The sequence below is a fragment of the Oncorhynchus kisutch genome, linkage group LG3, assembly GCF_002021735.2.
Source record: "Oncorhynchus kisutch isolate 150728-3 linkage group LG3, Okis_V2, whole genome shotgun sequence".
Lineage (NCBI taxonomy): Eukaryota > Metazoa > Chordata > Actinopteri > Salmoniformes > Salmonidae > Oncorhynchus > Oncorhynchus kisutch.
In genome coordinates this window covers 18,246,691-18,273,364 of record NC_034176.2, presented here as the reverse complement: position 1 = coordinate 18,273,364, position 26,674 = coordinate 18,246,691, and the positions used below count along the sequence as shown (strand labels likewise).

Genomic DNA, 26,674 nt, shown 5'->3' with positions numbered 1-26,674 from the left:
TTGGATTTTTTTAAAGCAAAAAACATCACCTGAAGTGACCACCTGAAGTGATCACACGAATGGAGGAGGGGTTGAGGTCACTTACCAAACTCTGATTGGCTGTTGGGGAACAGGATGCGGAAAACATAGTCCGTGGCCTCGTCCTCCTCCTTATCAGACACGGAGTCCGAGGATCCCTGTGAACACCTGTTTCTCAGTTTAGGGAACACTTTCCCCTGTAGTCAGAAATTAGGGGAATGTTAGATACAGTAAATGCCCAAAAAATATGTCAAACTGTCAAAATCTAAAATGATTAACAGCATTCTTTGTTTATGAAGATTTTTTTTTAAATTAAGATTTTGATAGCACAGTATCTTTAAATAGTCTAGATTTGTAAAACATCCACACTTCCACCAAACAGAAGGACTGCCTATATAAGCAATACTTAATAAGGTCTGGCTTAAAGAAGCCTTGTGTGGGAGGGTTTCATTATTTATTCTGCCCAGTAGACATGATATAGGCTTTAAGCAGTCTAACACATACAGTATACTCACACATATACATTGGCTAAAATAACTCAAGATCTGTCTTTTTTAAAATAATCAAATGAAATAGGGATGACCTTTCCCCTCTGGGACCAGAGCGGAGGGTTGAGCTGGCCGTGTGGCAGAAGGCCGTTCTCCAGGCAGGAGAGGAACTGGAGCAAGTGCCCCCCTCTGGGGAAGCGCAGCGGGGGTCTCTGGATGCCGTCCTGGCTCACCAGCACCACCGTGCCCCCGGTGTCCACTGCAGAGAATAATTTATACCTTTTATGGACCTTTTAAATATCAAAAAATTATATGAACAACTCTGTAAATGAACCAGAACTAGCTGTCGTTGATAGCAGTAGCAAGTAGTTGAGCTCCATATAAGATGTGCCGATTACAATCCAGACATTACAATGAGCCTGTCCTCCCAATGTCTCTCTCCACTAGCCTCCATTGGTGGACCTACCCTGCTGATGACAGTGCAAATAAACAATCTCCTCCAGACGTATGGTCATAGCGTAGTCCCAGTACACACTGAAAGAGATGGAATCAAAGCCGGGGTTATTGAGACATCACTCACCTTGTCACACTGAGTTGAACAACAAAGATCGCCATGGGGATATGTGTGTTGTGTGTCTCTCTTGGTGTATGCAGAATTCTGAATACGGTCTGTGTTACTGAATGTAGAAATGATTAAAGTTGGGGTTCAGTATTTTGCATAAGTAAGAGTGTTTGCTGCTCCCAAAAGTGCTCTTTAATGAAAATGTAAGTGATACACAGCAAACAACACCACGGGCTAAGAACCAAAGTCACTAAAATGATATGACTAGTTACTTTGAAGTATGCTTGAACATGTCCCCCTGCTGCCCCTACAAACAACCCTCGTCATATTCCCCTCTCCAGAGTTGACCTCAGGACACAAAGCCCTCCTGAGTAACACTCAGACAGACACGCTACATGATTTAGTCACACTGAACCGCTGCACCAACTGTAGACAACTTAAACACACAGTTGGTGTATGGTGTTCCTACAAACAGTCATCACCTTGCTGTGCCATCTTGATGTACATAAGTGAGAGATAGGATCATTAGTGAATTGCTCTCCCCACCTGTGCTCATAGTCCAGGTCTCCCACAGAGCCGTTCATCAGCTGATTGGGCGTCCACTTCAGCGTCATGATGTGAGCGGTCTGGTGGAGAGAAAGGTATCCTGGGATAGCCTCCATGTCATCCCTCTGTAATGCCAAGAAGAATAACAGTTTGAGGATCTGTTTTCTAAAGTGAACTATGAAGAAATAATACACCAATTACCCCACCGAAGACATTATTTAAAAAAGTATACTCATCATAACATTTGAACATCTTGGCCATGTTCTGTTAAAATCTCCACCCGGCACAGCCAGAAGAGGACTGGCCACCCCACATATGCTCTCTCTAATTCTCTCTTTCTTTCTCTCTCTCGGAGGACCTGAGCCCTAGGACCATGCCCCAGGACTACCTGACATGATGACTCCTTGCTGTCCCCAGTCCATCTGACCGTGCTGCTGCTCCAGTTTCAACTGTTCTGCCTTATTATTATACGACCATGCTGGTCATTTATGAACATTTGAACATCTTGGCCATGTTCTGTTATGATCTCCACCCGGCACAGCCAGAAGAGGACTGGCCACCCCACATAGCCTGGTTCCTCTCTAGGTTTCTTCCTGGGTTTTGGCCTTTCTAGGGAGTTTTTCCTAGCCACCGTGCTTCTACACCTGCATTGCTTGCTGTTTGGGGTTTTAGGCTGGGTTTCTGTACAGCACTTTGAGATATCAGCTGATGTACGAAGGGCTATATAAATACATTTGATTTTATTTGATTTTGATGATAACAGACTTTATATGGGGTAATAAAACCCATAGAATAAAAAGGAACGTTTTACATCTTCCTAATCAGGGGGTGGTTTTAACCTTCCAGACTTGGAATTGTATCAACTTGCCACTTGCGACATATATGCGACATAATGCACTAAAGTAGAACATTGGGTACATATTTAAGATGTGCATGCTAATCCCCAGGATCTTTTTACATGTATATTTTGTAAATTTTCTAAGGATAAAGCTAAGAACGTCATAGTTAAGAACACTATAACAATATGGAAGCACATGAAATCTATTCTACATAGTTAAGAACACTATAACAATATGGAAGAACATGAAATCTATTCTACATAGTTAAGAACACTATAACAATATGGAAGCACATGAAATCTATTCTACATAGTTAAGAACACTATAACAATATGGAATAACATTAAATCTATTCTACATAGTTAAGAACATTATAACAATATGGAAGCACATGAAATATTTTGTACATAGTTAAGAACACTATAACAATATGGAAGAACATTAAATCTATTCTACAAGAACCAATATCACTCCCTAAAAACACAACCTTATGGAACAATCCTTGGATAGCTTTTCAGAAATCTCTGATAAATTGGTCTACATGGAAAACTAAAAGCATAGAAACCATAAATGACTTGGTAATAGGAAATACATTTATTTCCATGACAGAAATAAAAAGCCATTTTGGACTGACCAATGTAGATATCTTAAAATACATGCAACGTAATAGTTTCATATCAATACATTTCTAATTTAAATGTTTTGGACATCAGAGCAATCTGAGGGAATCCAATTTGAGTCAGAAAAGGATATTCATATGATAGGTTAGATATACAAAACCTTGCAGAAATCATATCCAACTGACAATCTCTTAGGAAAAAATATAAACTACTGGAACCAAGACTTAAAAATAACTGATATTGGCACGAGATTTTAAAAAGAAGAAGATTATAGACACACTATTCATTAATAACTAATAACTGTTCATAAGAGTATACAGAGGCAATATTGAAAGGAATTTTTCCCTCTCTTATTTTGTTTGTTTTTTACAGTTTCACCAACTCAGTGGCCTTGTAGTTAGAATGTCTGCCCTGAGATTGGAAGGTTGGTTTTTCGATCCCCGGTCCAATACCAAAGACTATAAAAAATGGGACATGACGTGTCTCTACTTGGGGTTAGGCCCTGCGATTGACTAGCTTCCTGTCCAGGGGTGTCAAATCCGATTCAAAAGTCGAACACGCGCGAGCAAGAAGAAACATTATTGCGCGAGCAAACACTGAGAGAGAAGAAATGTGGTCGACAGACCAGAGGACGGGTCCCTCGAGTGCGTTCCTTGGGTAGGCTTAAAGGCGAGTCTAAAACCTTAGATTTGTCACTTTTACTGGAGTGATGGACGAACAAACAAATTCCTGCCATTGGCCAGTCCAGTGTTGTGATTGGCTATTTCAAGCCTTCTGTTTGTGATGCACTATAGGGCAGTCTGCTTAGCTAGCTAATCGGGTTGAGCAGTAAGCGCCAAATGAGAAGCCCAGCAGCTTGATAACCAAATGAACTGGGAAATACATTAACATAGGTATGCTATACCTTGAGTTGAGTGGAATCTACGTACTAAAGTTAGCTAGTTAATTACTTGTTAGTCAGCAACGTTCGTCTGTAAAATGAAAAGCAGACAGTCAGCTCTAGCAAACACCACAAAACGAGTCCACTAATTGCAGGCAGGAGCCAATATTTAGGGTATTAAGCTCAAGGATACACACAGTGTATTTTGAATTATATGAAGACACAAAGGGGAGAATCTGCTACCTGCTACAGTTCATCCAGTACATAACCAGTCCCAAATAATAGAACGTAAACTTGCATGATAAACCAGCTAAACTCAGGTTAACATGTCAGAATCAGCTTTAAATTCCAAATACATTTGCATGTATAGGAATCTGACTCTGAAACATACAGTATGTACACTATGAACGCTAAATAATTGACGTTCTAAATTCTGCATGTAAGAGATGTGCAAAGAGCAATGCTCAGTTCTGGGATGATAGTGCAAGGTGCATAGTCGTGAATGAATAATGCAGAGTGTGAAGTCCATGGATGAGAGGATCATCATGGACCCGGTGGACAGTTGGTGAGGGCCACGGCACAGGGAAGAAACTGTTCAGGTGGTGGGAGGTTTTGTTTGTGAATGACCTGAACTGTTTGCCAGAGGGGAGTCTTTGGAAGATGGGGTGGAAGGGATTGGCGATGATCTTTCCTGCACGCTTCCTTGCCCTGGAGTCATGAAAGACCTTGATGGAACGCAGGTTGCAACCAATGACCCTCTCAGCAGACCAGACAATCCGTTGCAGTGATGGAGGAGGTGAGGATGGACTCGATGATGGTCGTTTAGAACTGAATCAGTACACACAGAATTCAAAGGAGGACTGAGGACAAAACAACACCATGCAGTCACCAAACAGTGAACTGAGGAAAACATTTGTTTTATAGTAACTACTATTGTCTATCAATTACAGAATCTCAAATTATTTCAATTTGGCATTGGAAGCTTTATTGAATAAAATCTGTCAAACTGCATAAAGAGTCTCATCAGATCAGATGTTATCAGCAAGCCAGAGCCACCTGTGGAAAGAGCACAAGTAGAACAAAGATATACGTGCAAACAGAATAAATGTATCATTCAACATCAGATTCCATCTAAAACAACGACATGAGCTCTGTCGCAATTAATCTCTGCTCAACTCCTGACTTTCTCTCTACTCGCATCCTTCTCAAAACCCGTTGGAGGATGTCTGAGACGACAAACCTTGGGTCGTTCCTCCAATAGGGTTTTAGGAGGCACGATGGTCAGTCCTATGAACCCATAGCTCTGTCTATGAATTTGAGTGGTTACATTTCTCCAGCCCCATCACTCAGCTTTTTACCAAAACAGGGGCTGGGTACACGCTTTGTTATTGTTTCAACTGCCGATTGCCACTTTAAGAAACACATCAATGAGTATACAAATATGTTTAAGCATACAGGACTGTTGGGAGTGTGGTGCCATACCTTTAGCGCTCAGGTGCAGCAGAGCTGACACAATTAAGATGAAGTAGCAGCAGATGTCTTGACCATCCTCTGGCTGTTCTCCAGTCCGATGTCTTGACCACCCTCTGGCTGTTCTCCAGTCAGATGTCTTGACTACCCTCTGGCTGTTCTCCAGTCAGATGTCTTGACCACCCTCTGGCTGTTCTCCAGTCAGATGTCTTGACCACCCTCTGGCTGTTCTCCAGTCAGATGTCTTGAACACCCTCTGGCTGTTCTCCAGTCAGATGTCTTGACCACCCTCTGGCTGTTCTCCAGTCAGATGTCTTGACCACCCTCTGGCTGTTCTCCAGTCAGATGTCTTGACCACCCTCTGGCTGTTCTCCAGTCAGATGTCTTGACCACCCTCTGGCTGTTCTCCAGTCAGATGTCTTGACCACCCTCTGGCTGTTCTCCAGTCAGATGTCTTGACCACCCTCTGGCTGTTCTCCAGTCAGATGTCTTGACCACCCTCTGGCTGTTCTCCAGTCAGATGTCTTGACCACCCTCTGGCTGTTCTCCAGTCAGATGTCTTGACCACCCTCTGGCTGTTCTCCAGTCAGATGTCTTGACCACCCTCTGGCTGTTCTCCAGTCAGATGTCTTGACCACCCTCTGGCTGTTCTCCAGTCAGATGTCTTGACCACCCTCTGGCTGTTCTCCAGTCAGATGTCTTGACCATCCTCTGGCAGTTCTCCAGTCAGATGTCTTGACCATCCTCTGGCTGTTCTCCAGTCAGATGTCTTGACCATCCTCTGGCTGTTCTCCAGTCAGATGTCTTGACCATCCTCTGGCAGTTCTCCAGAGAGTGGTAGCACTGGAAGATGTCCCAGGCACTGTTTGTGGCCACATCACCTCCCTCAGAACCAGTGAAGATCTCCAGGTTCTTACAGTGGTGCATCAGCACAATATATATAGAGGGCAGAACAATACAGGAGATAGAATTAAATGTAATAAGGAGCCCAAGTCCCAACTTAAAACCCTTGTATAATCCATAGACATTGGTAAAAATATCTAAGTAGGGCACTGAAGTGTGAGGAAGGCGGTGCGATGTGTAAATCATAAGATGAGTTGGTTACTCACTGGTCCAAACTTGGTGTCCTCTGCCTTGTTGGTGTAGTGGTCCAAGGCGATGAAGTAGAAGCCTGACTCTACCTGGTCAAATGTGTTCTCTACACACACTGACCTGTCTCCTGAGTAGAAACCTGACTCTACCTCGTCAAATGTGTTCTCTACACACACTGATCTGTCTCCTGAGTAGAAACCTGACTCTACCTCGTCAAATGTGTTCTCTACACACACTGACCTGTCTCCTGAGTAGAAACCTGACTCTACCTCGTCAAATGTGTTCTCTACACACACTGATCTGTCTCCTGAGTAGAAACCTGACTCTACCTCGTCAAATGTGTTCTCTCTACACACACTGACCTGTCTCATGAGAACAACTGGAGTGAGAGAGAGAGGAAAATAAGATGTCAGGAAATGTCCCATTTCAATGGAGTTTAAATGTTTTAACATCTTAAATGTTGCATTCAAGGTAACAGTCCATTTTAAGACTGCTGTGGCTATATCAAAATATGCAAATATGGAAAAGAATGTTGCCAAATAAATGATAACACAGGATGTGGGACTGGACTGAGCCGAGCAGTAGGGAAATTCCACGGTACAGAGTGATTCTGAGCACTTTTTCACTTTAAAATGTACAGTACTAGTCATTCAAAGGTTTTCTTTATTTTTACTATTTTCTACATTGTAGAATAATAGTGAAGACATCAACACTTTGAAATAACACATATGGAATCATGTAGTAACTAAAAACGTGTTAAACAAATCAAAATATAGTTTAGATTTTAGATTCTTCAAAGTAGCCACCCTTTGCCTTGATGACAACTTTGCACACTCTTGGCATTCTCTCAACCAGCTTCACCTGGAATGCTTTTCCAACAGTCTTGAAGGAGTTCCCGCATATGCTGAGCACTTGTTGACTGCTTTTCCTTCACTCAGCGGTCCAACTCATCCCAAACCATCTCAATTGGGTTGAGGTCGGGTGATTGTGGAGGCCAGGTAATCTGATGCAGCACTACATCACTCTCCATCTTGGTCAAATTGCCCTTACACAGCCTGGAGGTGTGTTGGGTCATTGTCCTGTTGAAAAATAAATTATCGTCCCACTAAGCGCAAACCAGATGGGATGGCGTATCGCTGCAGAATGCTGTGATAGCCATACTGGTTAAATGAGCCTTGAATTCTAAATAAATCACTGACAGTCAACAGCAAAGCACCCCCACACCATCACACCTCCTCCTACATTCACTGTGGGAACCACATATGCAGAGATCTTCCTTTCACCTACTCTGCGTCTATCACAAAGATACGGTGGATGGAACCAAAAATCTCAAATTTGGACTCATCAGACCAAAGGATAGATCTCCACCGGTCTAATGTCCATTGCTCGTGTTTCTTGGCCCAAGCAAGTCTCTTATTCTTATTGGTGTCCTTTAGTAGTGTTTTTTTTGCAGCAATTCAACCATGAAGGCCTGATTCATGCAGTCTCCTCTGAACAGTTGATGTTGAGATGTGGCTGTTACGTGAACTCTGTGAAGCATTTATTTGGGCTGCAATCTGAGGACCAGTTAACTCTAATGAATTTATCCTCTGCAGCAGAGGTAACTCTGGGTCTTCCTTTCCTGTGGCGGTCGTCATGAGAGCCAGTATCACCATAGTGCTTGATGGCTTTTTGCAACGGTACTTGAAGAAACTTTCAAAGTTCTTGAAATGTTCCGCATTGACTGACCTTCATGTCTTAAAGTAATGATGGACTGTCGTTTCTCTTTACTTAGGGCGGCTACTTTGAAAATGTTTCATATAAAATATATTCTGATATGTTTAACACTTTTGGTTACTACATGATTCCATATGTGTTAATTCATAGTCTTGATGTCTTCACTATTATTCTAGAAAATGTAGAAACTAGTAAAAATAAAGAAAAACCCTTGAATGAGTAGGTGTGTCCAAACAAAAACCAAGGATTTCAAAGTGAAACAAACCATACAACTATGCACAAGTACTAATTTTAACAATTTGCAATCATTGGTTTCTTTGACATACATTTTAAATTGTATGTCAGCATCACTTACTGTAGAATTACCCTGTACCAATACATACCACTTGTGAGTCAGCTTGGCTCAGTATTAAACAGCCTGCTGTCATTTCATGCCTAATCCACCTCGTGGGAAAGCTATCCTCCTCTAGGTTTTCACTTCTTCCCTTACCTACATTACTCATATTCTTTACCGATGACTATCACATACATTCCAGTATAGAACTATATTTCAAACCAATAGACAGCAGCTGGTCATCATCTCTCTACTTGACAAATGTCCTGTGCACAATGCCTTCATACAGCGTCAAAGAAATTAGAGGAACAAACACTATGGAGTTGTTCATAGAGGAGAGCCTAGGTCAGCTATTTGGAACAGAATGGACTGGTCATCATACAGGAGTATCTCCTGTTTCTGTCAGCTGGGCAGAGAACAACTTCACCACCATTAGTGACAGTGGACCTGCATGGAAAGAGGGATGAAGAGAGAGAAATGGTTTGAGATCATTCTATTTTATTGCAACTGCACAAAAACTGACAGAGTAAGTTATTGAATCTTTATTTAAATCAGATTGGATTTCAAAGTAGCTATGCCGCTAACAATATTGGCTATTATTTGGTTCAGAGCCTGATCTCTCTTGGCTCTCCCTCCTCAATCACTGACCTCTTCCCTATCTGTTCTCACCCTGCCTCTCTCCCCTCTTCTGCTGGTCTTCCAAGTCCTTCTACTCTACTAAATCCCTCCTCAATTTAGGTACAATGCTCTTATTGAACCTTTTTGGGATAGGGGGCAGCATTTTCACTTTTGGATGAATAGCATGCCCAGAATTAACTGCCTCCTACTCTGTCCCAGATGCTAATATATGCATATTATTATTACTATTGGATAGAAAACCCTCTGAAGTTTCTAAAACTGTTTGAATGATGTCTGTGAGTATAACAGAACTCATATGGCAGGCGAAAACCTGAGAAAAATCCAACCAGGAAGTGGCAAATCTGAGGTTTGTAGTTTTTCAACTCAGCCCCCATTGAAGATACAGGGTGATATTAGTTATATTTGACTTCCCAATGCTTCCCCTAAATGTCAACAGTATTTAGAACCTGTTTTGAGGATTCTACTCTAAAGGAGGGGCTCATAAGTGTTCTTTGAGTGAGTGGTCTGGCAGAGTGCCACAGCCTCGGTCTGGCGCGCTCACGTGAAAAAAAGCTACGTTTCACTTCATTTGTACAGACAAAGGAATTGTCCGGTTGGAACATTAATGACGTTTTATGTTAAAAACATCCTAAAGATTGATTCCATACTTAGGTTGGCATGTTTCTACGGGCTGTAACTGAACTTTTTGAACTTTTCCTCTGACGTTCGGCGTGACCTGAATGCGCTTTTGGATTTGTTAACCAAACGCCCTAACAAAAGAAGATATTTGGATGTAACTGATGGACATTATCGAACAAATCAAACATTTATGGTGGAACTGGGATTCCTGGGAGTGCATTCTGATGAAGATCATCAAAAGGTAAGTGAATATTTAAAATGCTATTTCTGAGTAATGTTGACTACCCAATCTGGCGGGTATCTTTTTGCCTGCTTTGTTGTCTAAAGGCTGTACTCAGATTATTGCATGGTTTGCTTTCTCCGTAAAGTTTTTTAAAAATCTGACACAGTGGTTGCATTAAGGAGAAGTTTATCTAAAGTTCCTTGTATAATAGTTGTATCTTTATCAATGTTTATTATGAGTATTTCTGTAAATTGACGTGGCTCTCTGCAATAACACCGCATGTTTTAGAACTACTGAACGTAACGTGCCAATGTAAACTCCGATTTTTAAATTTAAATATTACCTTTCTCAAACAAAACATACATGTATTGTGTAACATGAATTCCTATGAGTGTCATCTGATGAAGATCATCAAAGGTTAGTGATTAATTTTATCTCTATTTCTGCTTTTTGTGACTCTTCTCTTTGGCTGAAAAAAATGGCTGAGTTTTTCTGTGGGTTGGTGGTGACCTTACATAATCGTTTGTGGTGCTTTCGCTGTAAATTATTTTTGAAATCAGACACTGTGGTTGGATTAAGGAGAATTTTATCTTTAAAATGGTGTAAAATACTTGTATGCTTGAGGAATGTTAATTATGAGATTTTTGTTGTTTTGAATTTGGTGTCCTGCACTTTCACTGGCTGTCGCGGGGGGGTTCCGCAGGTTAAACCAGAGACGGTATAGAAAAATAAACTACCTTGGCTTTGGTTAAAAATTCTTAAGGCTTGAACCCTTCATCTCAATTTCCGCCTAAAATGACATACCCAAATCTAACTGCCTGTAGCTCAGGACCTGAAGCAAAGATATGCATATTCTTGATACTATTTAAAAGGAAACACTTTGAAGTTTGTGGAAATGTGAAATTAATGTAGGAGAATATAACACATTAGATCTAGTAAAAGATACTGATACATTCAAGAATGAGAGCTCTACATAATATTTTGTATCAAGTCTCCCAGGTGCTCCTCACGAGTTTGCCCAAATGTACCCAAGTGGCCAAAATGGTCAATTGATACATTTCAAAGTACATACCTATAGAGAACATATAAAAATGCTATGGTAATACAAAATTAAAGTTAACATACTCCTAGGAATGTCATACATGATGGATCATTAGCTTCCGTACATAAAAGGTACTAACCTTCACACCTCTAGATGGCCGGGACGGGGGTGGGTGTGGAGCCAGAGACAGCAGAGGGGTCTGACTGGAGAAACCAGTTCCTACATTTGAATGAGTGGAGGAAGGACTTGAATGAGGTGTCTTTGAAGTTGGCTCCCACAGGTCATCTTACTCTCTACCACTATTGAGGATTTTTAAAAATCAGTTAGAACTCAAGTTTACTATTACTTATTTTATTGAACCTTTATTTTAGCAGGGGATGAGCACTGCATCAATACATCAAATATACAACACATCTATAAAATACATATATATATTCAGTGGGGAGAACAAGTATTTGATACACTGCCGATTTTGCAGGTTTCCTACTTACAAAGCATGTAGAGGTCTGTAATTTTTATCATAGGTACACTTGAACTGTGAGAGACGGAATATAAAATAAAAATCCTGAAAATCACATTGTATGATTTTTAAGTAATTAATTTGCATTTTATTGCATGACATAACTATTTGATACATCAGAAAAGCAGAACTTAATATTTGGTACAGAAACCTTTGTTTGCAATTACAGAGATCATACGTTTCCTTTAGTTCTTGACCAGGTTTGCACACACTGCAGCAGGGATTTGGCCCACTCCTCCATATAGACCTTCTCCAGATCCTTCAGGTTTCGGGGCTGTCACTGGGCAATATGGACTTTCAGCTCCCTCCAAAGATTTTCTATTGGGTTCAGGTCTGGTGACTGGCTAGGCCACTCCAGGACCTTGAGATGCTTCTTACGGAGCCACTCCTTAGTTGCCCTGGCTGTGTGTTTCGGGTCGTTGTCATGCTGGAAGACCCAGCCACGACCCATCTTCAATGCTCTTACTGAGGGAAGGAGGTTGTTGGCCAAGATCTCGTGATACATGGCCCCATCCATCCTCCCCTCAATACGGTGCAGTCATCCTGTCCCCTTTGCAGAAAAGCATCCCCAAAGAATGATGTTTCCATCTCCATGCTTCACGGTTGGGATGGTGTTCTTGGGGTTTTACTCATCCTTCTTCCTCCAAACACAGCGAGTGGAGTTTAGACCAAAAAGCTCTATTTTTGTCTCATCAGACCACATGACCTTCTCCCATTCCTCCTCTGGATCATCCAGATGGTTATTGGCAAACTTCAGACGGGCCTGGACATGAGCTGGCTTGAGCAGGACATGCGCTGCAGGATTTTAATCCATGACGGCGTAGTGTGTTACTAATGGTTTTCTTTGAGACTGTGGTCCCAGTTCTCTTCAGGTCATTGACCAGGTCCTGCCGTGTAGTTCTGGGCTTATCCCCTCACCTTCCTCATGATCTTTGATGCCCAACGAGGTGAGATCTTGCATGGAGCCCCAGACCGAGGGGGATTGACCGTCATATTGAACTTCTTCCATTTTCTAATAATTGTGCCAACAGTTGTTACCCTCCCACCAAGCTGCTTGCCTATTGTACTGTAGCCCATCCCAGCCTTGTGCAGGTCTTCAATTTTAATCGCTGATGTCCTTACACAGCTCTCTGGTCTTGGCCATTGTGGAGAAGTTAGAGTCTGTTTGATTGAGTGTGTGGACAGGTGTCTTTTATACAGGTAACGAGTTCAAACAGGTGCAGTTAATACAGGTAATGAGTGGAGAACAGGAGGGCTTGTTAAAGAAAAACAAACAGGTCTGTGAGAGCCGGAATTCTTACGGGTTGGAAGGTGATCAAATACTTATGTCATGCAATAAAATGCTAATTAATTACTTAAAAATCATACAATGTGATTTTCTGGATTTTTGTTTTAGATTCTGTCTCTCACAGTTGAAGTGTACCTATGATAAAAAAAATACAGACCTCTACATGCTTTGTAAGTTGGAAAACCTGCAAAATTGGCAGTGTATCAAATACTTGTTCTCCCCACTGTATATATAGTTGAGGTCGGAAGTTTGCATACACCTTAGCCAAATATATTTAAACTCAGTTTTTCACAATTCCTGACATTTAATCCTAGTAATAATTCTCTGTCTTAGGTCAGTTAGGATCACCACTTTATTTTAAGAATGTGAAATGTCAGAATAATAGTAGAGAGAATGATTTATTTCAGCTTTTATTTCTTTCATCACATTCCCAGTTGGTCAGAAGTTTACATACACTCAATTAGTATTTGGTAGCATTGCCTTTAAATTGTTTAACTTGGGTCAAACGTTTTGGGTATCTTTCCACAAGCTTCCCACAATAAGTTGAGTGAATTCTGGCCCATTTTTCCTGACAGAGCTGGTGTAACTGAGTCAGGTTTGTAGGCCTGCTTGCTCACACACGCTTTTTCAGTTTTGGCCACAAATTTTCTATAGGATTTGTAGGGCTTATAGGGCTTTGTAATGGCCACTCCAATATCTTGACTTTGTTGTCCTTAAGCCAGTTTGCCACAACTTTGGAACTAGCTTGGGGTCATTGTCCATTTGGAAGACCCATTTGCGCCAAGCTTTAAATTCATGACTGATGTTTTGATATGTTGCTTCAATACATCTACATCATTTTCCTACCTCATGATGCCATCTATTTTGTGAAGTGCACCAGTCCCTCCTGCAGCAAAGCACCTCCACAACATGATGCTGCCACCCCGTGCTTCACAGTTGGGATGGTGTTCTTTGGCTTGCAAGACTCCCCCTTCTTCCTCCAAACGTAACGATTGTCATTATGGCCAAACAGTTCTATTTTTGTGTCATCAGACCAGAGGACAAAAAGAGGACAAAAAGTATAACCTTTGTCCCCATGTGCAGTTGCAAACCTGGCTCTTTTATGGCGGTTTTGGAGCAGTGGCTTCTTCCTTGCTGAGCGGCCTTTCAGGTTATGTTGATATAGGATTCATTTTACTGTGGATATAGATACTTTTGTACCTGTTTCCTCCAGCATCTTCACAAGGTCCTTTGCTGTTTTTCTGGGATTGATTTGCACTTTTCGCACCAAAGTACGTTCATCTCTAGGAGTCAGAACGCGTCTCCTTCCTGAGCCGTATGACGGCTGCGTGGTCCCATGGTGTTAATACTTGCGTACTATTATTTGTACAGATGAACATGGTACCTTCAGGCGTTTGGAAAATACTCCCAAGAACAAATCAGACTTGTGTAGGTCTACAATGATTTTTCTGAAGTCTTGGCTGATTTCTTTTGATTTTCCCATGATGTCAAGCAAAGAGGCACTGAGTTTGAAGGTAGGCCTTGACATACATCCACAGGTACACCTCCAACTGACTTAAATGATGTCAATTAGCCTATCAGAAGTTTCTAAAGCCATGACGTCATTTTCTGGAATTTTCCAAGCTGTTTAAAGGCACAGTCAACTTAGTTTATGTAAACGTCTGACCCACTGGAATTGTGATACAGTGAATTTTAAGTGAAATAAGTTGTCTGTAAACAAATGTTGGAAAAATTACTTGTGTTATGCGCAAAGTAGATGTCCTAACCGACTTGCCAAAACTATAGTTTGTTTTCAAGAAATTTGTGGAGTGGTTGAAAAACAAGTTTTAATGACTCCAACCTAAGTGTATGTACATTTCCGACTTCAACTATATATATATATATATACTACCATTCAAAAGTTTGGAGTCACTTAGAAATGTCCTTGTTTTTGAAAGAAAAGCACATGTTTTTGTCCATTACAGTAACATTAAATTGTTCAGAAATACAGTGTAGACATTGTTAATGTTGTAACTGACTTTTGAAGCTGGAAATGGCTGAGGACAAGCACATTAGAGTGTCTAGTTTGAGAAACAGACGCCTCACAAGTCCTCAACTGGCAGCTTCATTAAATATTACCCGCAAAACACCAGTCTCAACGGCAACATTGAAGAAGGAACTCGGGGATGCTGGCCTTCTAGGCAGAGTTGAAAAGAAAAAGCCATATCTCAGACTGGGCAATAAAAAGAACAGATTAAGCATCCCGGAGTCGCCTCTTCACCGTTGACGTTGAGACTGGTGTGTTGCGGGTACTATTTCATGAAGCTGCCAGTTGAGGACTTGTGAGGCGTCTGTTTCGCAAACTAGACACTCTAATGTACTTGTCCTCTTGCTCAGTTGTGCACCGGGGCCTCCCACTCCTCTTTCTATTCTGGTTAGAGCCAGTTTGCGCTGTTCTGTGAAGGGAGTAGTACTGTGTACACAGCGTTGAATGAGATATTTGGTTTCTTGGCAATTTCTCGCATGGATTAGCCTTAATTTCTCAGAACAAGAATAGACTGACGAGTTTCAGAAGAAAGAAATTATTCGTTTCTGGCCATTTATTGAACCCACAAATTCTGATGCTTCAGATACTCAACTAGTCTAAAGAAGGCCAGTTTTATTGCTTCATTAATCAGGACAACAGTTTTCAGCTGTTCTAACATAATTGAAAATGGGTTTTCTAGCCTTTTAAAATTATAAACTTGGATTAGCTAATACAACGTGACATTGGAACACAGGAGTGATGGTTGCTGCTAATGGGCCTCTGTACGCCTATGTAGATATTCCATAAAAAAAATCTGCCGTTTCCAGCTACAATAGTCATTTACAACATTAACAATGTCGACACTGTATTTCTGATCAATTTGATCTTATTTTAATAGACAAAATGTGTTTGTTTTCTAAGTGACCACACAATCACTATAATGAAATATGTGGATCAATAGGCAATAAGACGCATAGACCGTACTAATATATTGTATGCATCAGGTTATATACATATACAGTGGGGCAAAAAAGTATTTAGTCTGCCACCAATTGTGCAAGTTCTCCCACTTAAAAAGATGAGAGAGGCCTGTAATTTTCATCATAGGTACACTTCAACTATGACAGACAAAATGAGAAAAAACAAATCCAGAAACTCACATGGTTGGATTTTTTATGAATTTATTTGCAAATTATGGTGGAAAATAAGTATTTGGTCACCTACAAACAAGCAAGATTTCTGGCTCTCACAGACCTGTAACTTCTTCTTTAAGAGGCTCCTCTGTCCTCCACTCGTTACCTGTATTAATGGCACCTGTTTGAACTTGTTATCAGTATAAAAGACACCTGTCCACAACCTCAAACAGTTACACTCCAAACTCCACTATGGCCAAGCTAAAGAGCTGTCAAAGGACACCAGAAACTAAATTGTAGACCTGCACCATGCTGGGAAGACTGAATCTGCAATAGGTAAGCAGCTTGGTTTGAAGAAATCAACTGTGGAAGCAATTATTAGGAAATGGAAGACATACAAAACCACTGATAATCTCCCTCGATCTGGGGCTCCACTCAAGATCTCACCCCGTGGGGTCAAAATGATCACACGAACGGTGAGCAAAAATCCCAGAACCACACGGGGGGACCTAGTGAATGACCTGCAGAGAGCTGGGACCAAAGTAACAAAGCCTACCATCAGTAACACACTACGCCGCCAGGGACTCAAATCCTGCAGTGCCAGACGTGTGCCCCTGCTTAAGCCAGTACATGTCCAGGCCCGTCTGAAGTTTGCTAGAGAGCATTTGGATGATCCAGAAGAAGATTGGGAGAATGTCAAATGGTCAGATGAAACCAAAATATAACTATTTATTATAACTACTAGTTATATTTTGGTAAAAACTCAACTCGTGTTTGGAGGACAAAGAATGCTGAGTTGCATCCAAAGAACACTATACCTACTGTGAAGCATAGGGGTGGAAACATCATGCTTTGGGGCTGTTTTTCTGCAAAGGGACCAGGACGACTGATCCCTGTAAAGGAAAGAATGAATGGGGCCATGTATCGTGAGATTTTGAGTGAAAACCTCCTTCCATCAGCAAGGGCATTGAAGATGAAACATGGCTGGGTCTTTCAGCATGATAATGATCCCAAACACACCGCCCGGGCAACGAAGGAGTGGCTTCGTAGGAGTGGCCTAGCCAGTCTCCAGATCTCAACCCCATAGAAAATCTTTGGGGGGAGTTGAAAGTCCAGGTTGCCCAGCAACAGCCCCAAAACATCACTGCTCTAGAGGAGATCTGCATGGAGGAATGGGCCAAAATACCAGCAACAGTGTGTGAAAGACTTACAGAAAACGTTTGACCTCTGTCATTGCCAAAAAAGGGTATATAACAAAGTATTGAGATAAACTTTTGTTATTGACCAAATACTTATTTTCCACCATAATTTGCTAATAAATTCATAAAAAATCCTACAATGTGATTTTCTGGATTTTTTTTCTCATTTTGTCTGTCATAGTTGAAGTGTACCTATGATGAAAATTACAGGCCTCCCTCATCTTTTTAAGGGGGAGAACTTGCACAATTGGTGGCTGACTAAATTGCCCCACTGTATATAAATCAAAGACAAAAATCTTAAATTAATATGAAACCATTTAAAAAACTGGATTAGCACGAGAAGCAAAAACATATTTTACTTACTGATTTAAAAAAACAAGGTTACCTTCTCCTTCCAATCTTTCTTATGCGCAGGACTCCTCATGTCACTCTCCCGGTCAATTTCTGCAATAATCTCATCCAAATGTGTAGACTTGAAGTTTATACTGTTAGTAGCCATGTTGGACTTTTTATGTTTGAGAGAACTTTGTAGAAGAAAGCGAGCGCTGCGTAACGTAAACTCCCCTGTGTCCTGTAGATTTTCAATGTAGAATGAATCGCATTGCGCGCAGTCATATGACAATGGCCATTACTCCAACAAAGGGCCACCACATACTCATGTAAAGCCCAGAGCATTGGCTATCTAACTAGCTATGTTTCAAAACGATAGGTGGTCATTGGACCAAGAGACTGTCAATCAAGGGAACACCGTCCGTCTCATTGGTGCGTTATGATGGCTGTCCTTTGTGGGCTATTAGACATGTTGTGTAGCCAATACGTAATGTAGAATGATGAAACAAAGTTTGGTTGCCTTCTAGAGTGTCTGAAGATTGCACAAAAACTGAATTTGACCGGGTGAAACAAAGTTTAGCTGTTTAGATTTCATAGATTGTTTTGTTGCAAGTTGAAAGAGTCGGAATTCATGCGAAACATTGTACACAACATGGATCGTGTTAGGGTATAATAATTCATTTTATCAAATTTAAACAATGCTACATTTTATCTCTGGGACCCTCAGGATGACAAATCAGAGCAAGATTACTGAATGTAAGTACATTATATACCGTCAGGTGAATGTATCAAAGCAGTTGCCTTGATAAAAGTGTTTTGTTGTTGTGCACTATCCTCAAACAATAGATGGTATTTTTTCACTGTAATAGCTACTGTAAATTAGACACTGCAGTTAGATTATCAATCATTTAAGCTTTCTGACCAAATAAGACATGTCTATGTCCCAAAAAGTTGGCTTTTGTTTACAACGCCATTCTAGTCAAATATCGCATATTGAGCAGCAACTCTCCCGATTTCGGGACACTGGTCCAGTAGTTAAACCACATGGTTAAATGTTAGATAGCTAGCTAGCTACCATTAGCTAGTTAGCTTCCTAGCTAGCTGATGTTAACCTAGCTTGCTTCATCAATAGCCTGCTTTAATAACAGAAGATCAAATAACTGCTAACTCAATTTCAATATTGAACTCATAGTTAATTAGCTAGCTAGTTGGTTAGCAAGTTTCTCTAATGAAAAACTATGGAACTTACCTCTTCATTGTCAGACATCGTTCACCTTTCACCATCCCCTTTCATCTCTATGCTAAAACATCAGATTAGAGAGCAGTCAAGACGATTGGTCCAAAAACTTGACCAATTGCATTTCAGTAGACTGCTACAGGTTATGTTCATTGGCTAGAATTATACCTATTGTACAATTATAGTAAGTAGTTGCGAGAGCAAAATGGATTTTGGAGAGGAAACTGGAAAGTTGATGTGAGAGAGAGAAAAGACATCCATATGGGGACGCGGTGTATTTGTGAAAGTGCAGTCTTTGACATGTAGTATGTATTTCTTCAGGTGTCAAAATTCCCGGGCTGACTCTTTTCTCTGCATACATCAATGATGTCGCTCTTGCTGCTGGTGATTCTCTGCTCCACCTCTACGCAGACGACACCATTCTGTATACTTCTGTCCCTTCTTTGGACACTGTGTTAAAAACCCTCCAGACAAGCTTCAATGCCATACAACACTCCTTCCGTGGCCTCCAACTGCTCTGTAATGCAAGTAAAACTAAATGCATGCTCTTCAACCGATCGCTGCCCGCACCCACCCGCCCGTCTAGCATCACTACTCTGGACGTTTCTGACTTAGGCAAAGGAAATATCTGGGCAACTACAAATACCTAGATGTCTGGTTAGACTGTAAACTCTCCTTCCAGACTCACATTAAGCATCTCCAATCCAAAATTAAATCTAGAATCGGCTTCCTATTTTGTAACAAAGCATCCTTCACTCATGCTGCCAAACATACACTCGTAAAACTAACTATCCTACCGATACTTGACTTTGATGATGTCATTTACAAAATAGCCTCCAACACTCTACTCAGCAAATTGGATACAGTCTATCACAGTGCCATCCGTTTGTCACCAAAGCCCCATATACCACCCACCACTGCGAGTTGTATGCTCTCGTTGGCTGGCCCTCGCTTCATATTCGTCGCCAAACCCACTGGCTCCAGGTCATCTATAAGTCTTTGCTAGGTAAAGCTGCGCCTTATCTCAGCTCACTGGTCACCAGAGCAGAACCCACCAGTAGCACATGCTCCAGCAGGTATATTTCACTGGTCATCCCTAAAGCCAACACCCCTTTGGCTGCCTTTCCTTCCAGTTCTCTGCTGCCAATGACTGGAACGAATTGCAAAAATCACTGAAGCTGGAGTCTTATATCTCCCTCACTAACTTTAAGCATCAGCTGTTAGAGCAGCTTACCGATCATTGTACCTGTACACAGCCCATCTGTAAATAGCCCACCCAACTACCTCATCCCCATATTGGTATTTATTTTTTTGCTCCTTTCACCCCAGTATCTCTAACTGCACATTCATCTTCTGCACATCTATCACTCCAGTGCTAATGCTAAATTGTAATTATATCACCACTATGGCCTATTTATTGCCTTACCTCCCTAATCTTACTACATTTGCACACACTGTATATAGATGTTTCTATTGTGTTATTGACTGTACGTTTGTTAATCCCATGTGCAACTCGGTGTTGTTTGTAAACGAGAACCTGTTCTCTACTGGCCTACCTGCTTAAATAAAGGTGAAATAAAAAATAAAAACTTGCGCTCACCACGCTGGCCTGCGCTCGTGGGACCCTTCCTCTGCTCGCTCGACCACATTTCTTCTTTCTCTTCTCAAGTGTTTGCTCGCGCAATGATGATCCATCCTGCGCCCGTTCGACTTCTGATTCGGATTTGACACCATATACTTCAAACTGCCTTATACTACAAAAACAGGAGATAAGATCCTACCGAGCTGTTCCGGATTTTACAGATTGGCATTCACAGTGTGTCTCCAAATAGGTCTACTGTGTTGTGGTGTTAACCTTTTTGTGATAGGGGGCAGCATTTTCACTTTTGGATGAATAGCGTAAACTGCCTCCTACTCTGTCCCAGATGCTAATATATGCATATTGTTATTAGTATTGGATAGAAAACACTCTGAAGTTTCTAAAACTGTTTGAATGATGTCTGTGAGTATAACAGAACTCATATGGCAGGCGAAAACCTGAGAAAAATCCAACCAGGAAGTGGGACATGTGAGGTTTGTAGTTTTTCAAAGCTTGGCCTACCGAATACACATTGAGAAATGGATAAAGTTGCACTTCCTATGGCTTCCACTAGATGTCAACCGTCTTTAGAAACTTTAATGAGGATTCTACGATAAAGGAGGGGCTCATGAGACCTCTTTGAGTCAGTGGCCTTGGTCTCAGAGTGCCTTGGTCTCATGACGCTCGCTAACCGACAGTTACCTCTCATTCCAGTGCTTTTCTTCAGACAAAGGAATTCTCCGGTTGGAACATTATTGATGTTTTATGTTAAAAACATCCTGCGCCTCATGAAGATCGATTACTGGGCTGAACATGCTAACAACAAGTGGCTATTTGGACATAAATGATGGGCTTTATGGAACAAATCAGTCATTTGTTGTCGAACTGGGATTCCTGGGAGTGCCTTCTGATGAAGATCATCAAAGGTAAGTGACTATTTATGGTGTCATTTCTAACTTTGTTGACTCCAAAATGGCGGATATTCCTCTGGCTGTTTTGGGTTCTGAGCGCCGTCCTCAGATTATGCTTTTTCCGTAAAGTTTCTTCGAAATCTGACACAGCGGTTGCATTAACCTCTCTGGGATATGTGGGACGCTAGTCCACCTGGCCAAAAGCCAGTGAAAATGCAGAGCGCCAAATTCAAATAAATTACTATAAAAATCTAACTTTCATGAAATTACACATGTAAGATACAAAATTAAAGCTACACTTGTTGTGAATCCAGCCAACATGTCAGATTTCAAAAAGGCTTTTTGGCGAAAGCAAACGATGCTATTATCTGAGGGTAGCACCTCCGTAAACAAAGAGAGAGAAGGACATTTCAACCCTGCAGGCGCGACACAAAACGCAGAAAAAAAATATAAATCATGCCTTCCCTTTGACAAGCTTCTTTTGTTGGCACTCCAATATGTCCCATAAACATCACAAATGGTCCTTTTGTTCGACTCATTCCGTCGGTATATATCCAAAATGTCAATTTATTTGGCGCGTTTGATCCAGAAAAACACTGGTTCCAACTTGCGCAACGTGACAAACAAATATCTTAAAGGTTACCTGTAAACTTTGCCAAAACATTTCAAACTACTTTTGTAATACAACTTTGGGTATTTTTTTATGTAAACAATCAATAAAATTGAAGACGGGATTATCTGTGTTCAATACAGGAGGAAAACAAACTGTAGCTAGCTTTCTGGTCACGCGCCTCTATCTAACAGTACACTTGAAGTGACCCTCGTTTTGAACAGGGCTACTTCTACATTACACAAAGGAAAAACCTCAACCAATTTCTAAAGACTGGTGACATCCAGTGGAAGCGGTAGGATCTGCAAGAAGGTCCCTTAGAAATCTGGATTCCCAATGAAAACCCATTTGAAAGAGAGTGACCCCAAAAAACAAAAATCTGAATGGTTTGTCCTCGGGGTTTCGCCTGCTAAATAAGTTATGTTATACTCACAGACATGATTCAAACAGTTTTAGAAACTTCAGAGTGTTTTCTATACAAATATACTAATAATATGCATATCTTATCTTCTGGGGATGAGTAGCAGGCAGTTGAATTTAGGCATGCATTTAATACTGCCCCCTGTCACCAAGAAATTAAGGAGAAGTCTATTTTTTATTCTGTGAATAACAGTTGTCTTTTATCAATGTTTATTATGAGTATTTCTGCAAAATCACCGGATGTTTTGGAATCAAAACATTACTGCACGTAAATTGCCAATGTAAACTGAGATTTTTGGATATAAATATGCACATTATCGAACAAAACATACATGTATTGTGTAGCATGATGTCCTATGAGTGTCATCTGATGAAGATCATCAAAGGTTAGTGATTCATTTGATCTATATTTCAGATTTTTGTGACTCCTCTCTTTGGCTGGAAAATGGCTGTGTGTTTTTGTGACTTGACTCTGACCTAACATAATCATATGTTGTGCTTTCGCTGTAAAGCATTTTTGAAATCGGACACGATGGGTAGATTAACAAGATGTTTATCTTTCATTTGCTGTATTGAACTTGTTAATGTGTGAAAGTTACATATTTCAAAAAAATATTTTTGAATTTCGCACCTTTTCAATGTTGTCGCTGCCCAAGAAAGGTTAACAACTGGCATATTTGCTTTCAGTGAATATTTGAGTTTCTGAATGCTATCATAAATATGGAGGAGTTGGGGCACTGAGAGATCATCTTTCACAGAAAGCTCGATATGGCGAATCTCTCTATAGATACACTAAGTGTACAAAACCTTAGGTACACCTTCCTAATATTGAGTTGCAACCCCTTTTGCCCTCAGTCTCAGTTTGTCTAGCCAATGTTGACTCCAATGCTTCCCACAGTTGTGTCAAGTTGACTGGATGTCCTTTGGGTGATGGACCATTCTTGATACACACAGGAAATTGTTAAGCATGAAAAATCCAACAGCGTTGCAGTTCTTGACACACTCAAACTGGTGAGCTTCCTAGAGATGGGAGGAGGATGAATTGTTTACCGGCTGCACCAGCACGTTGTTCTTTCCAAACAGCAGGGTGGCTCTGTTGTTCTGGTGCAGGGATTCCACGTAGTCCCGGGCTGAAGGTGAGGGCCGCTCCTCCATGCTGTTACTGGAATGCCTCTTCTGGATCTGGAAACACAGACAGTGTGTTTGTTTTTACCCCATCTCAATCCATCCTCCCATCCGTCCAGCCAACTTCCATATATTGGCCAGTTAGTTTCACACATCACTGGTGCAAAATTAATGTATGATGCCATATTGTTCATCCACCATTGAGCACATTTAGTTAATTCCATACAGTTAACCACAATGATCATCCACTGGGAATGAATTAGCAACGGCTAATCAAGTATTATAATGTTACCCAGCTTATACAGCTCTTAGAAACCCTTTCAGCCATGTATTTGATTTCAGGCTGCTACACTGGCTCAAACGATGTAACATCAGAAATGTGTTTGGTTGATTGAAGAAAAATGAAATGGGAAACCATTTGCCACTCTGTTTCTGATGACAAAGCCCATTATGTTTGCCTCTAGAGTACAAAAGATACAGTGCTGCAATAAACAGCTCTCAGTTGTCAATGTAGAATGAGAATGGTGCTACGTGGTGAGATGTTTCTAGCTGCAGGGGTCAATGATAATGTGAAGAGTAGTTCCAGAAAATACACTCTGTCCTCTCCCGCGGGACACAATGTGCTCCTTAATGCATTGACAACAGCAGGTCTTCTTCTACTGAAAGAGAGAGGCTGGGGGAGGCTTCAATGACAGGATTGGTCACGGATATCCCCGCTACGTTTGAGCTAATAGTGTGCAGTGTCAGCAAAAGAAAGATATGAAATAATCAATAGAGAAATGTATACCAGGGGATAATGTGGTTATGTTAAATCTTATTTGGGGGAGTTTGGTAGAGTAGTGGTACATTATTTAGAACCCCTACCCTTCCCAGGAAACTTACACAGAGAGCAGGCCTCTTGGTGGGGGAGTCCTGTCTGCAGTGGCCACTGTGGATGCGGTGTCTCTGGACAAGCTCGTCGGCCGAGGGGTCTGTCCAGAAGTGGTCCGCCGTCTTCATCTTTGTGTACTCCAAGGCACAGGGCCCCACTGCCAGAGTACAGAACAATAGCGTGAAAAGACGGTGCCCAGTGTGAGGAGAATCACTGACATTAATTGGTTCCCCGTGTGAGAGGAAATCCCCTACTACACTGGTATATTGTCTGAGATGAGATGTTTATGAATAAAAGCTTAACCATGTGGAATCATTACCTAACAAAGAGGCCAGAATGGGTCCGTCCACCGGATCCATCAGAATGGCCTCTTTTTCATAGAATTTACTGGAACATAAAAACGTTATGGAGGTGAGCCATGCATTTCTGGATTTCCTTTGCCTCCTCCCCGCAGGTGACCATGCCATTTCACCCTCCTGTGACTCACCTGCTGTTCTCCACGAGGTAGAGCACGATCTTGTCCAGCACCTTCTCGATGAGGGCCGTGCGGATCCAAAGGTTTCTGACCACCTGCGGGCTGAGGCTGGGCAGCCTGGACAGTATCCGTAAGCTATCCTGGTTGGGCAAACTTTGGTTCCGTCTGCAATGTAGAAACAGGGGAGAGGGAGGGAGGGAGGAACTCAGAGGTTACCTTTGGTTATTTTCTACCAGTGATCATTTCTTATGTTACAACTGCATTGCATCAGTAAACTATAATTATGTGTGAGTAGAGTTGTCATGTATGACAGAAATCATGTTTAGGATTTGTTAGCAGTAATATACAGTAATAGCTCTTTGCTTTTGAGTGCTATGGTCTGTCTGTACAGGGATTCGGTGGTGTGTTTGTGTCTGTACAAAGGTGTGTGTGCTCTCACTTGCTCTCCGTGATCTGTTCCAGCTCCTGAGCCTTTCTGCACAGCACCTCTGCCGGGGCGAAGCTCTTCCCCACCTTCATGAAGAGCGCTGCTATCTTGTTGCTACGCAGGAATCCCGCCGCTCGCCGCTTAAGCCCATGGAGAACGCACGCCTCCACCGCAGCTGCACACACACACACACACACACACACACACACACACACACACACACACACACACACACACACACAAATAGGCACAGAAATAATAGTACATTTCAAAATATAGATGAGAAACAATTTGAGAGTTCACTGAAACTTGTCACCATTATGTTCTGCATTTTAATATTTCATTCAACTTTAAAAAAAATGTAATATTACTGTATGATGCTGGTGGTGAGTTACAAGTTACAATACATTATATGACATTCGATGATGAATGAACACCACAGAAGGCTGCTGAGGGGAGAACGGCTCATAATGTCTGGAATGGAGTGATATTAAACACATGGAAACTACATGTTTGTTGAGTTCAATACCATGACATTTATTAAGGTCCAGCCATTACTATGAGCCGCAAGAGTTGGTCCTCCCCAATTAAGGTGCCACCAACCTCCTGTGATGCACACAAATGTAGTGTCAATAGAAGGGGATTCACATTCTAAAAAAACACATCTACCATCATACTGTGTTGTAAAAAATATGATACATGGTCCTAAATAAAAATCTCTCAATACCCATAGAGAATCTGCATATTATAGTACTTAGCTTCTGTGTAATTGTGCCTGAGCCATATGATGGACAATTCAGACAAAGCTCTGCAGCTTGAGGCTCTTATGAAAGTGACTCAAATAAGCCAATCATTTTTATTACGTTATCCATAAACATAATTATATTTTCCTAAGCCAAGAGCTTATCCAGTAATCACTAGTGCACACGCACCGTATGCACACATACACACGAACAGACACATCTTTCTATAAGGCCTACGTGGCAGTGCCTTGAGCGGTTTTGACATTTGAGCTCTCTCTCTCTCAGGACTAATCCCGTGGTTGTCATGGAAACCCCTGCTGATGGAGTACACCAGCGCTGAGAAAGAAAGCAGTGGAGGGAGAATCTTTCTCTGCCTGTGATGTACTTTCAACCAACTTTGCCCACCAGCAGTACAATACAGCTATAACCTCGCCTATATCAAAATAATATCCATACCATGTCCATTATTGCACTGAATAACTAAACTATACTTATCATGTATTAAAATCTAAATAAAAACGGAGCAATCAGAGTACATAAAACTATGTAATCTGAATGGATGATCTCCGTATGTGTGGTTCCCACCATGAAGCATGGAGGAGGAGGTGTGATTGTGTGGGGGTGCTTTGTTTGTGACACTGTCAGTGATTTATTTACAATTCAAGGCACATTTAACCAGCATGGCTACCATAGCATTCTGAATCGATACGCCAT

The 26,674-nt window shown here is 41.3% G+C and overlaps 1 protein-coding gene and 2 long non-coding RNA genes across 7 annotated transcripts in view; 1 reads left to right on the top strand and 2 right to left on the bottom strand.

The window, feature by feature from the left end:
* LOC109876418 (small G protein signaling modulator 1) overlaps positions 1-26,674 on the bottom strand; it is a 71,996-nt gene that overhangs the window by 26,680 nt on the left and 18,642 nt on the right. For all 5 annotated transcript variants that reach the window (XM_031818168.1, XM_031818169.1, XM_031818170.1 and 2 more), the window contains exons 4-12: positions 25,230-25,392; positions 24,803-24,955; positions 24,635-24,702; positions 24,327-24,472; positions 23,370-23,501; positions 1,615-1,739; positions 973-1,040; positions 602-765; positions 86-215 (exon numbers count right to left, since the gene is read on the bottom strand). In XM_031818168.1, coding sequence (XP_031674028.1) covers positions 86-215; positions 602-765; positions 973-1,040; positions 1,615-1,739; positions 23,370-23,501; positions 24,327-24,472; positions 24,635-24,702; positions 24,803-24,955; positions 25,230-25,392 — 1,149 coding nt within the window. The remainder of the gene's footprint in view (positions 1-85; positions 216-601; positions 766-972; positions 1,041-1,614; positions 1,740-23,369; positions 23,502-24,326; positions 24,473-24,634; positions 24,703-24,802; positions 24,956-25,229; positions 25,393-26,674) is intronic.
* LOC116365774 (uncharacterized) lies at positions 4,149-6,343 on the bottom strand. The gene is made up of 2 exons (XR_004208151.1): positions 5,436-6,343; positions 4,149-5,009 (listed from the first exon to the last, which is right to left on the bottom strand). It is a non-coding gene; the product is annotated as an uncharacterized LOC116365774 (long non-coding RNA).
* LOC116365770 (uncharacterized) lies at positions 8,981-25,369 on the top strand. Its single transcript, XR_004208148.1, has 3 exons — positions 8,981-9,091; positions 24,770-24,920; positions 25,253-25,369. It is a non-coding gene; the product is annotated as an uncharacterized LOC116365770 (long non-coding RNA).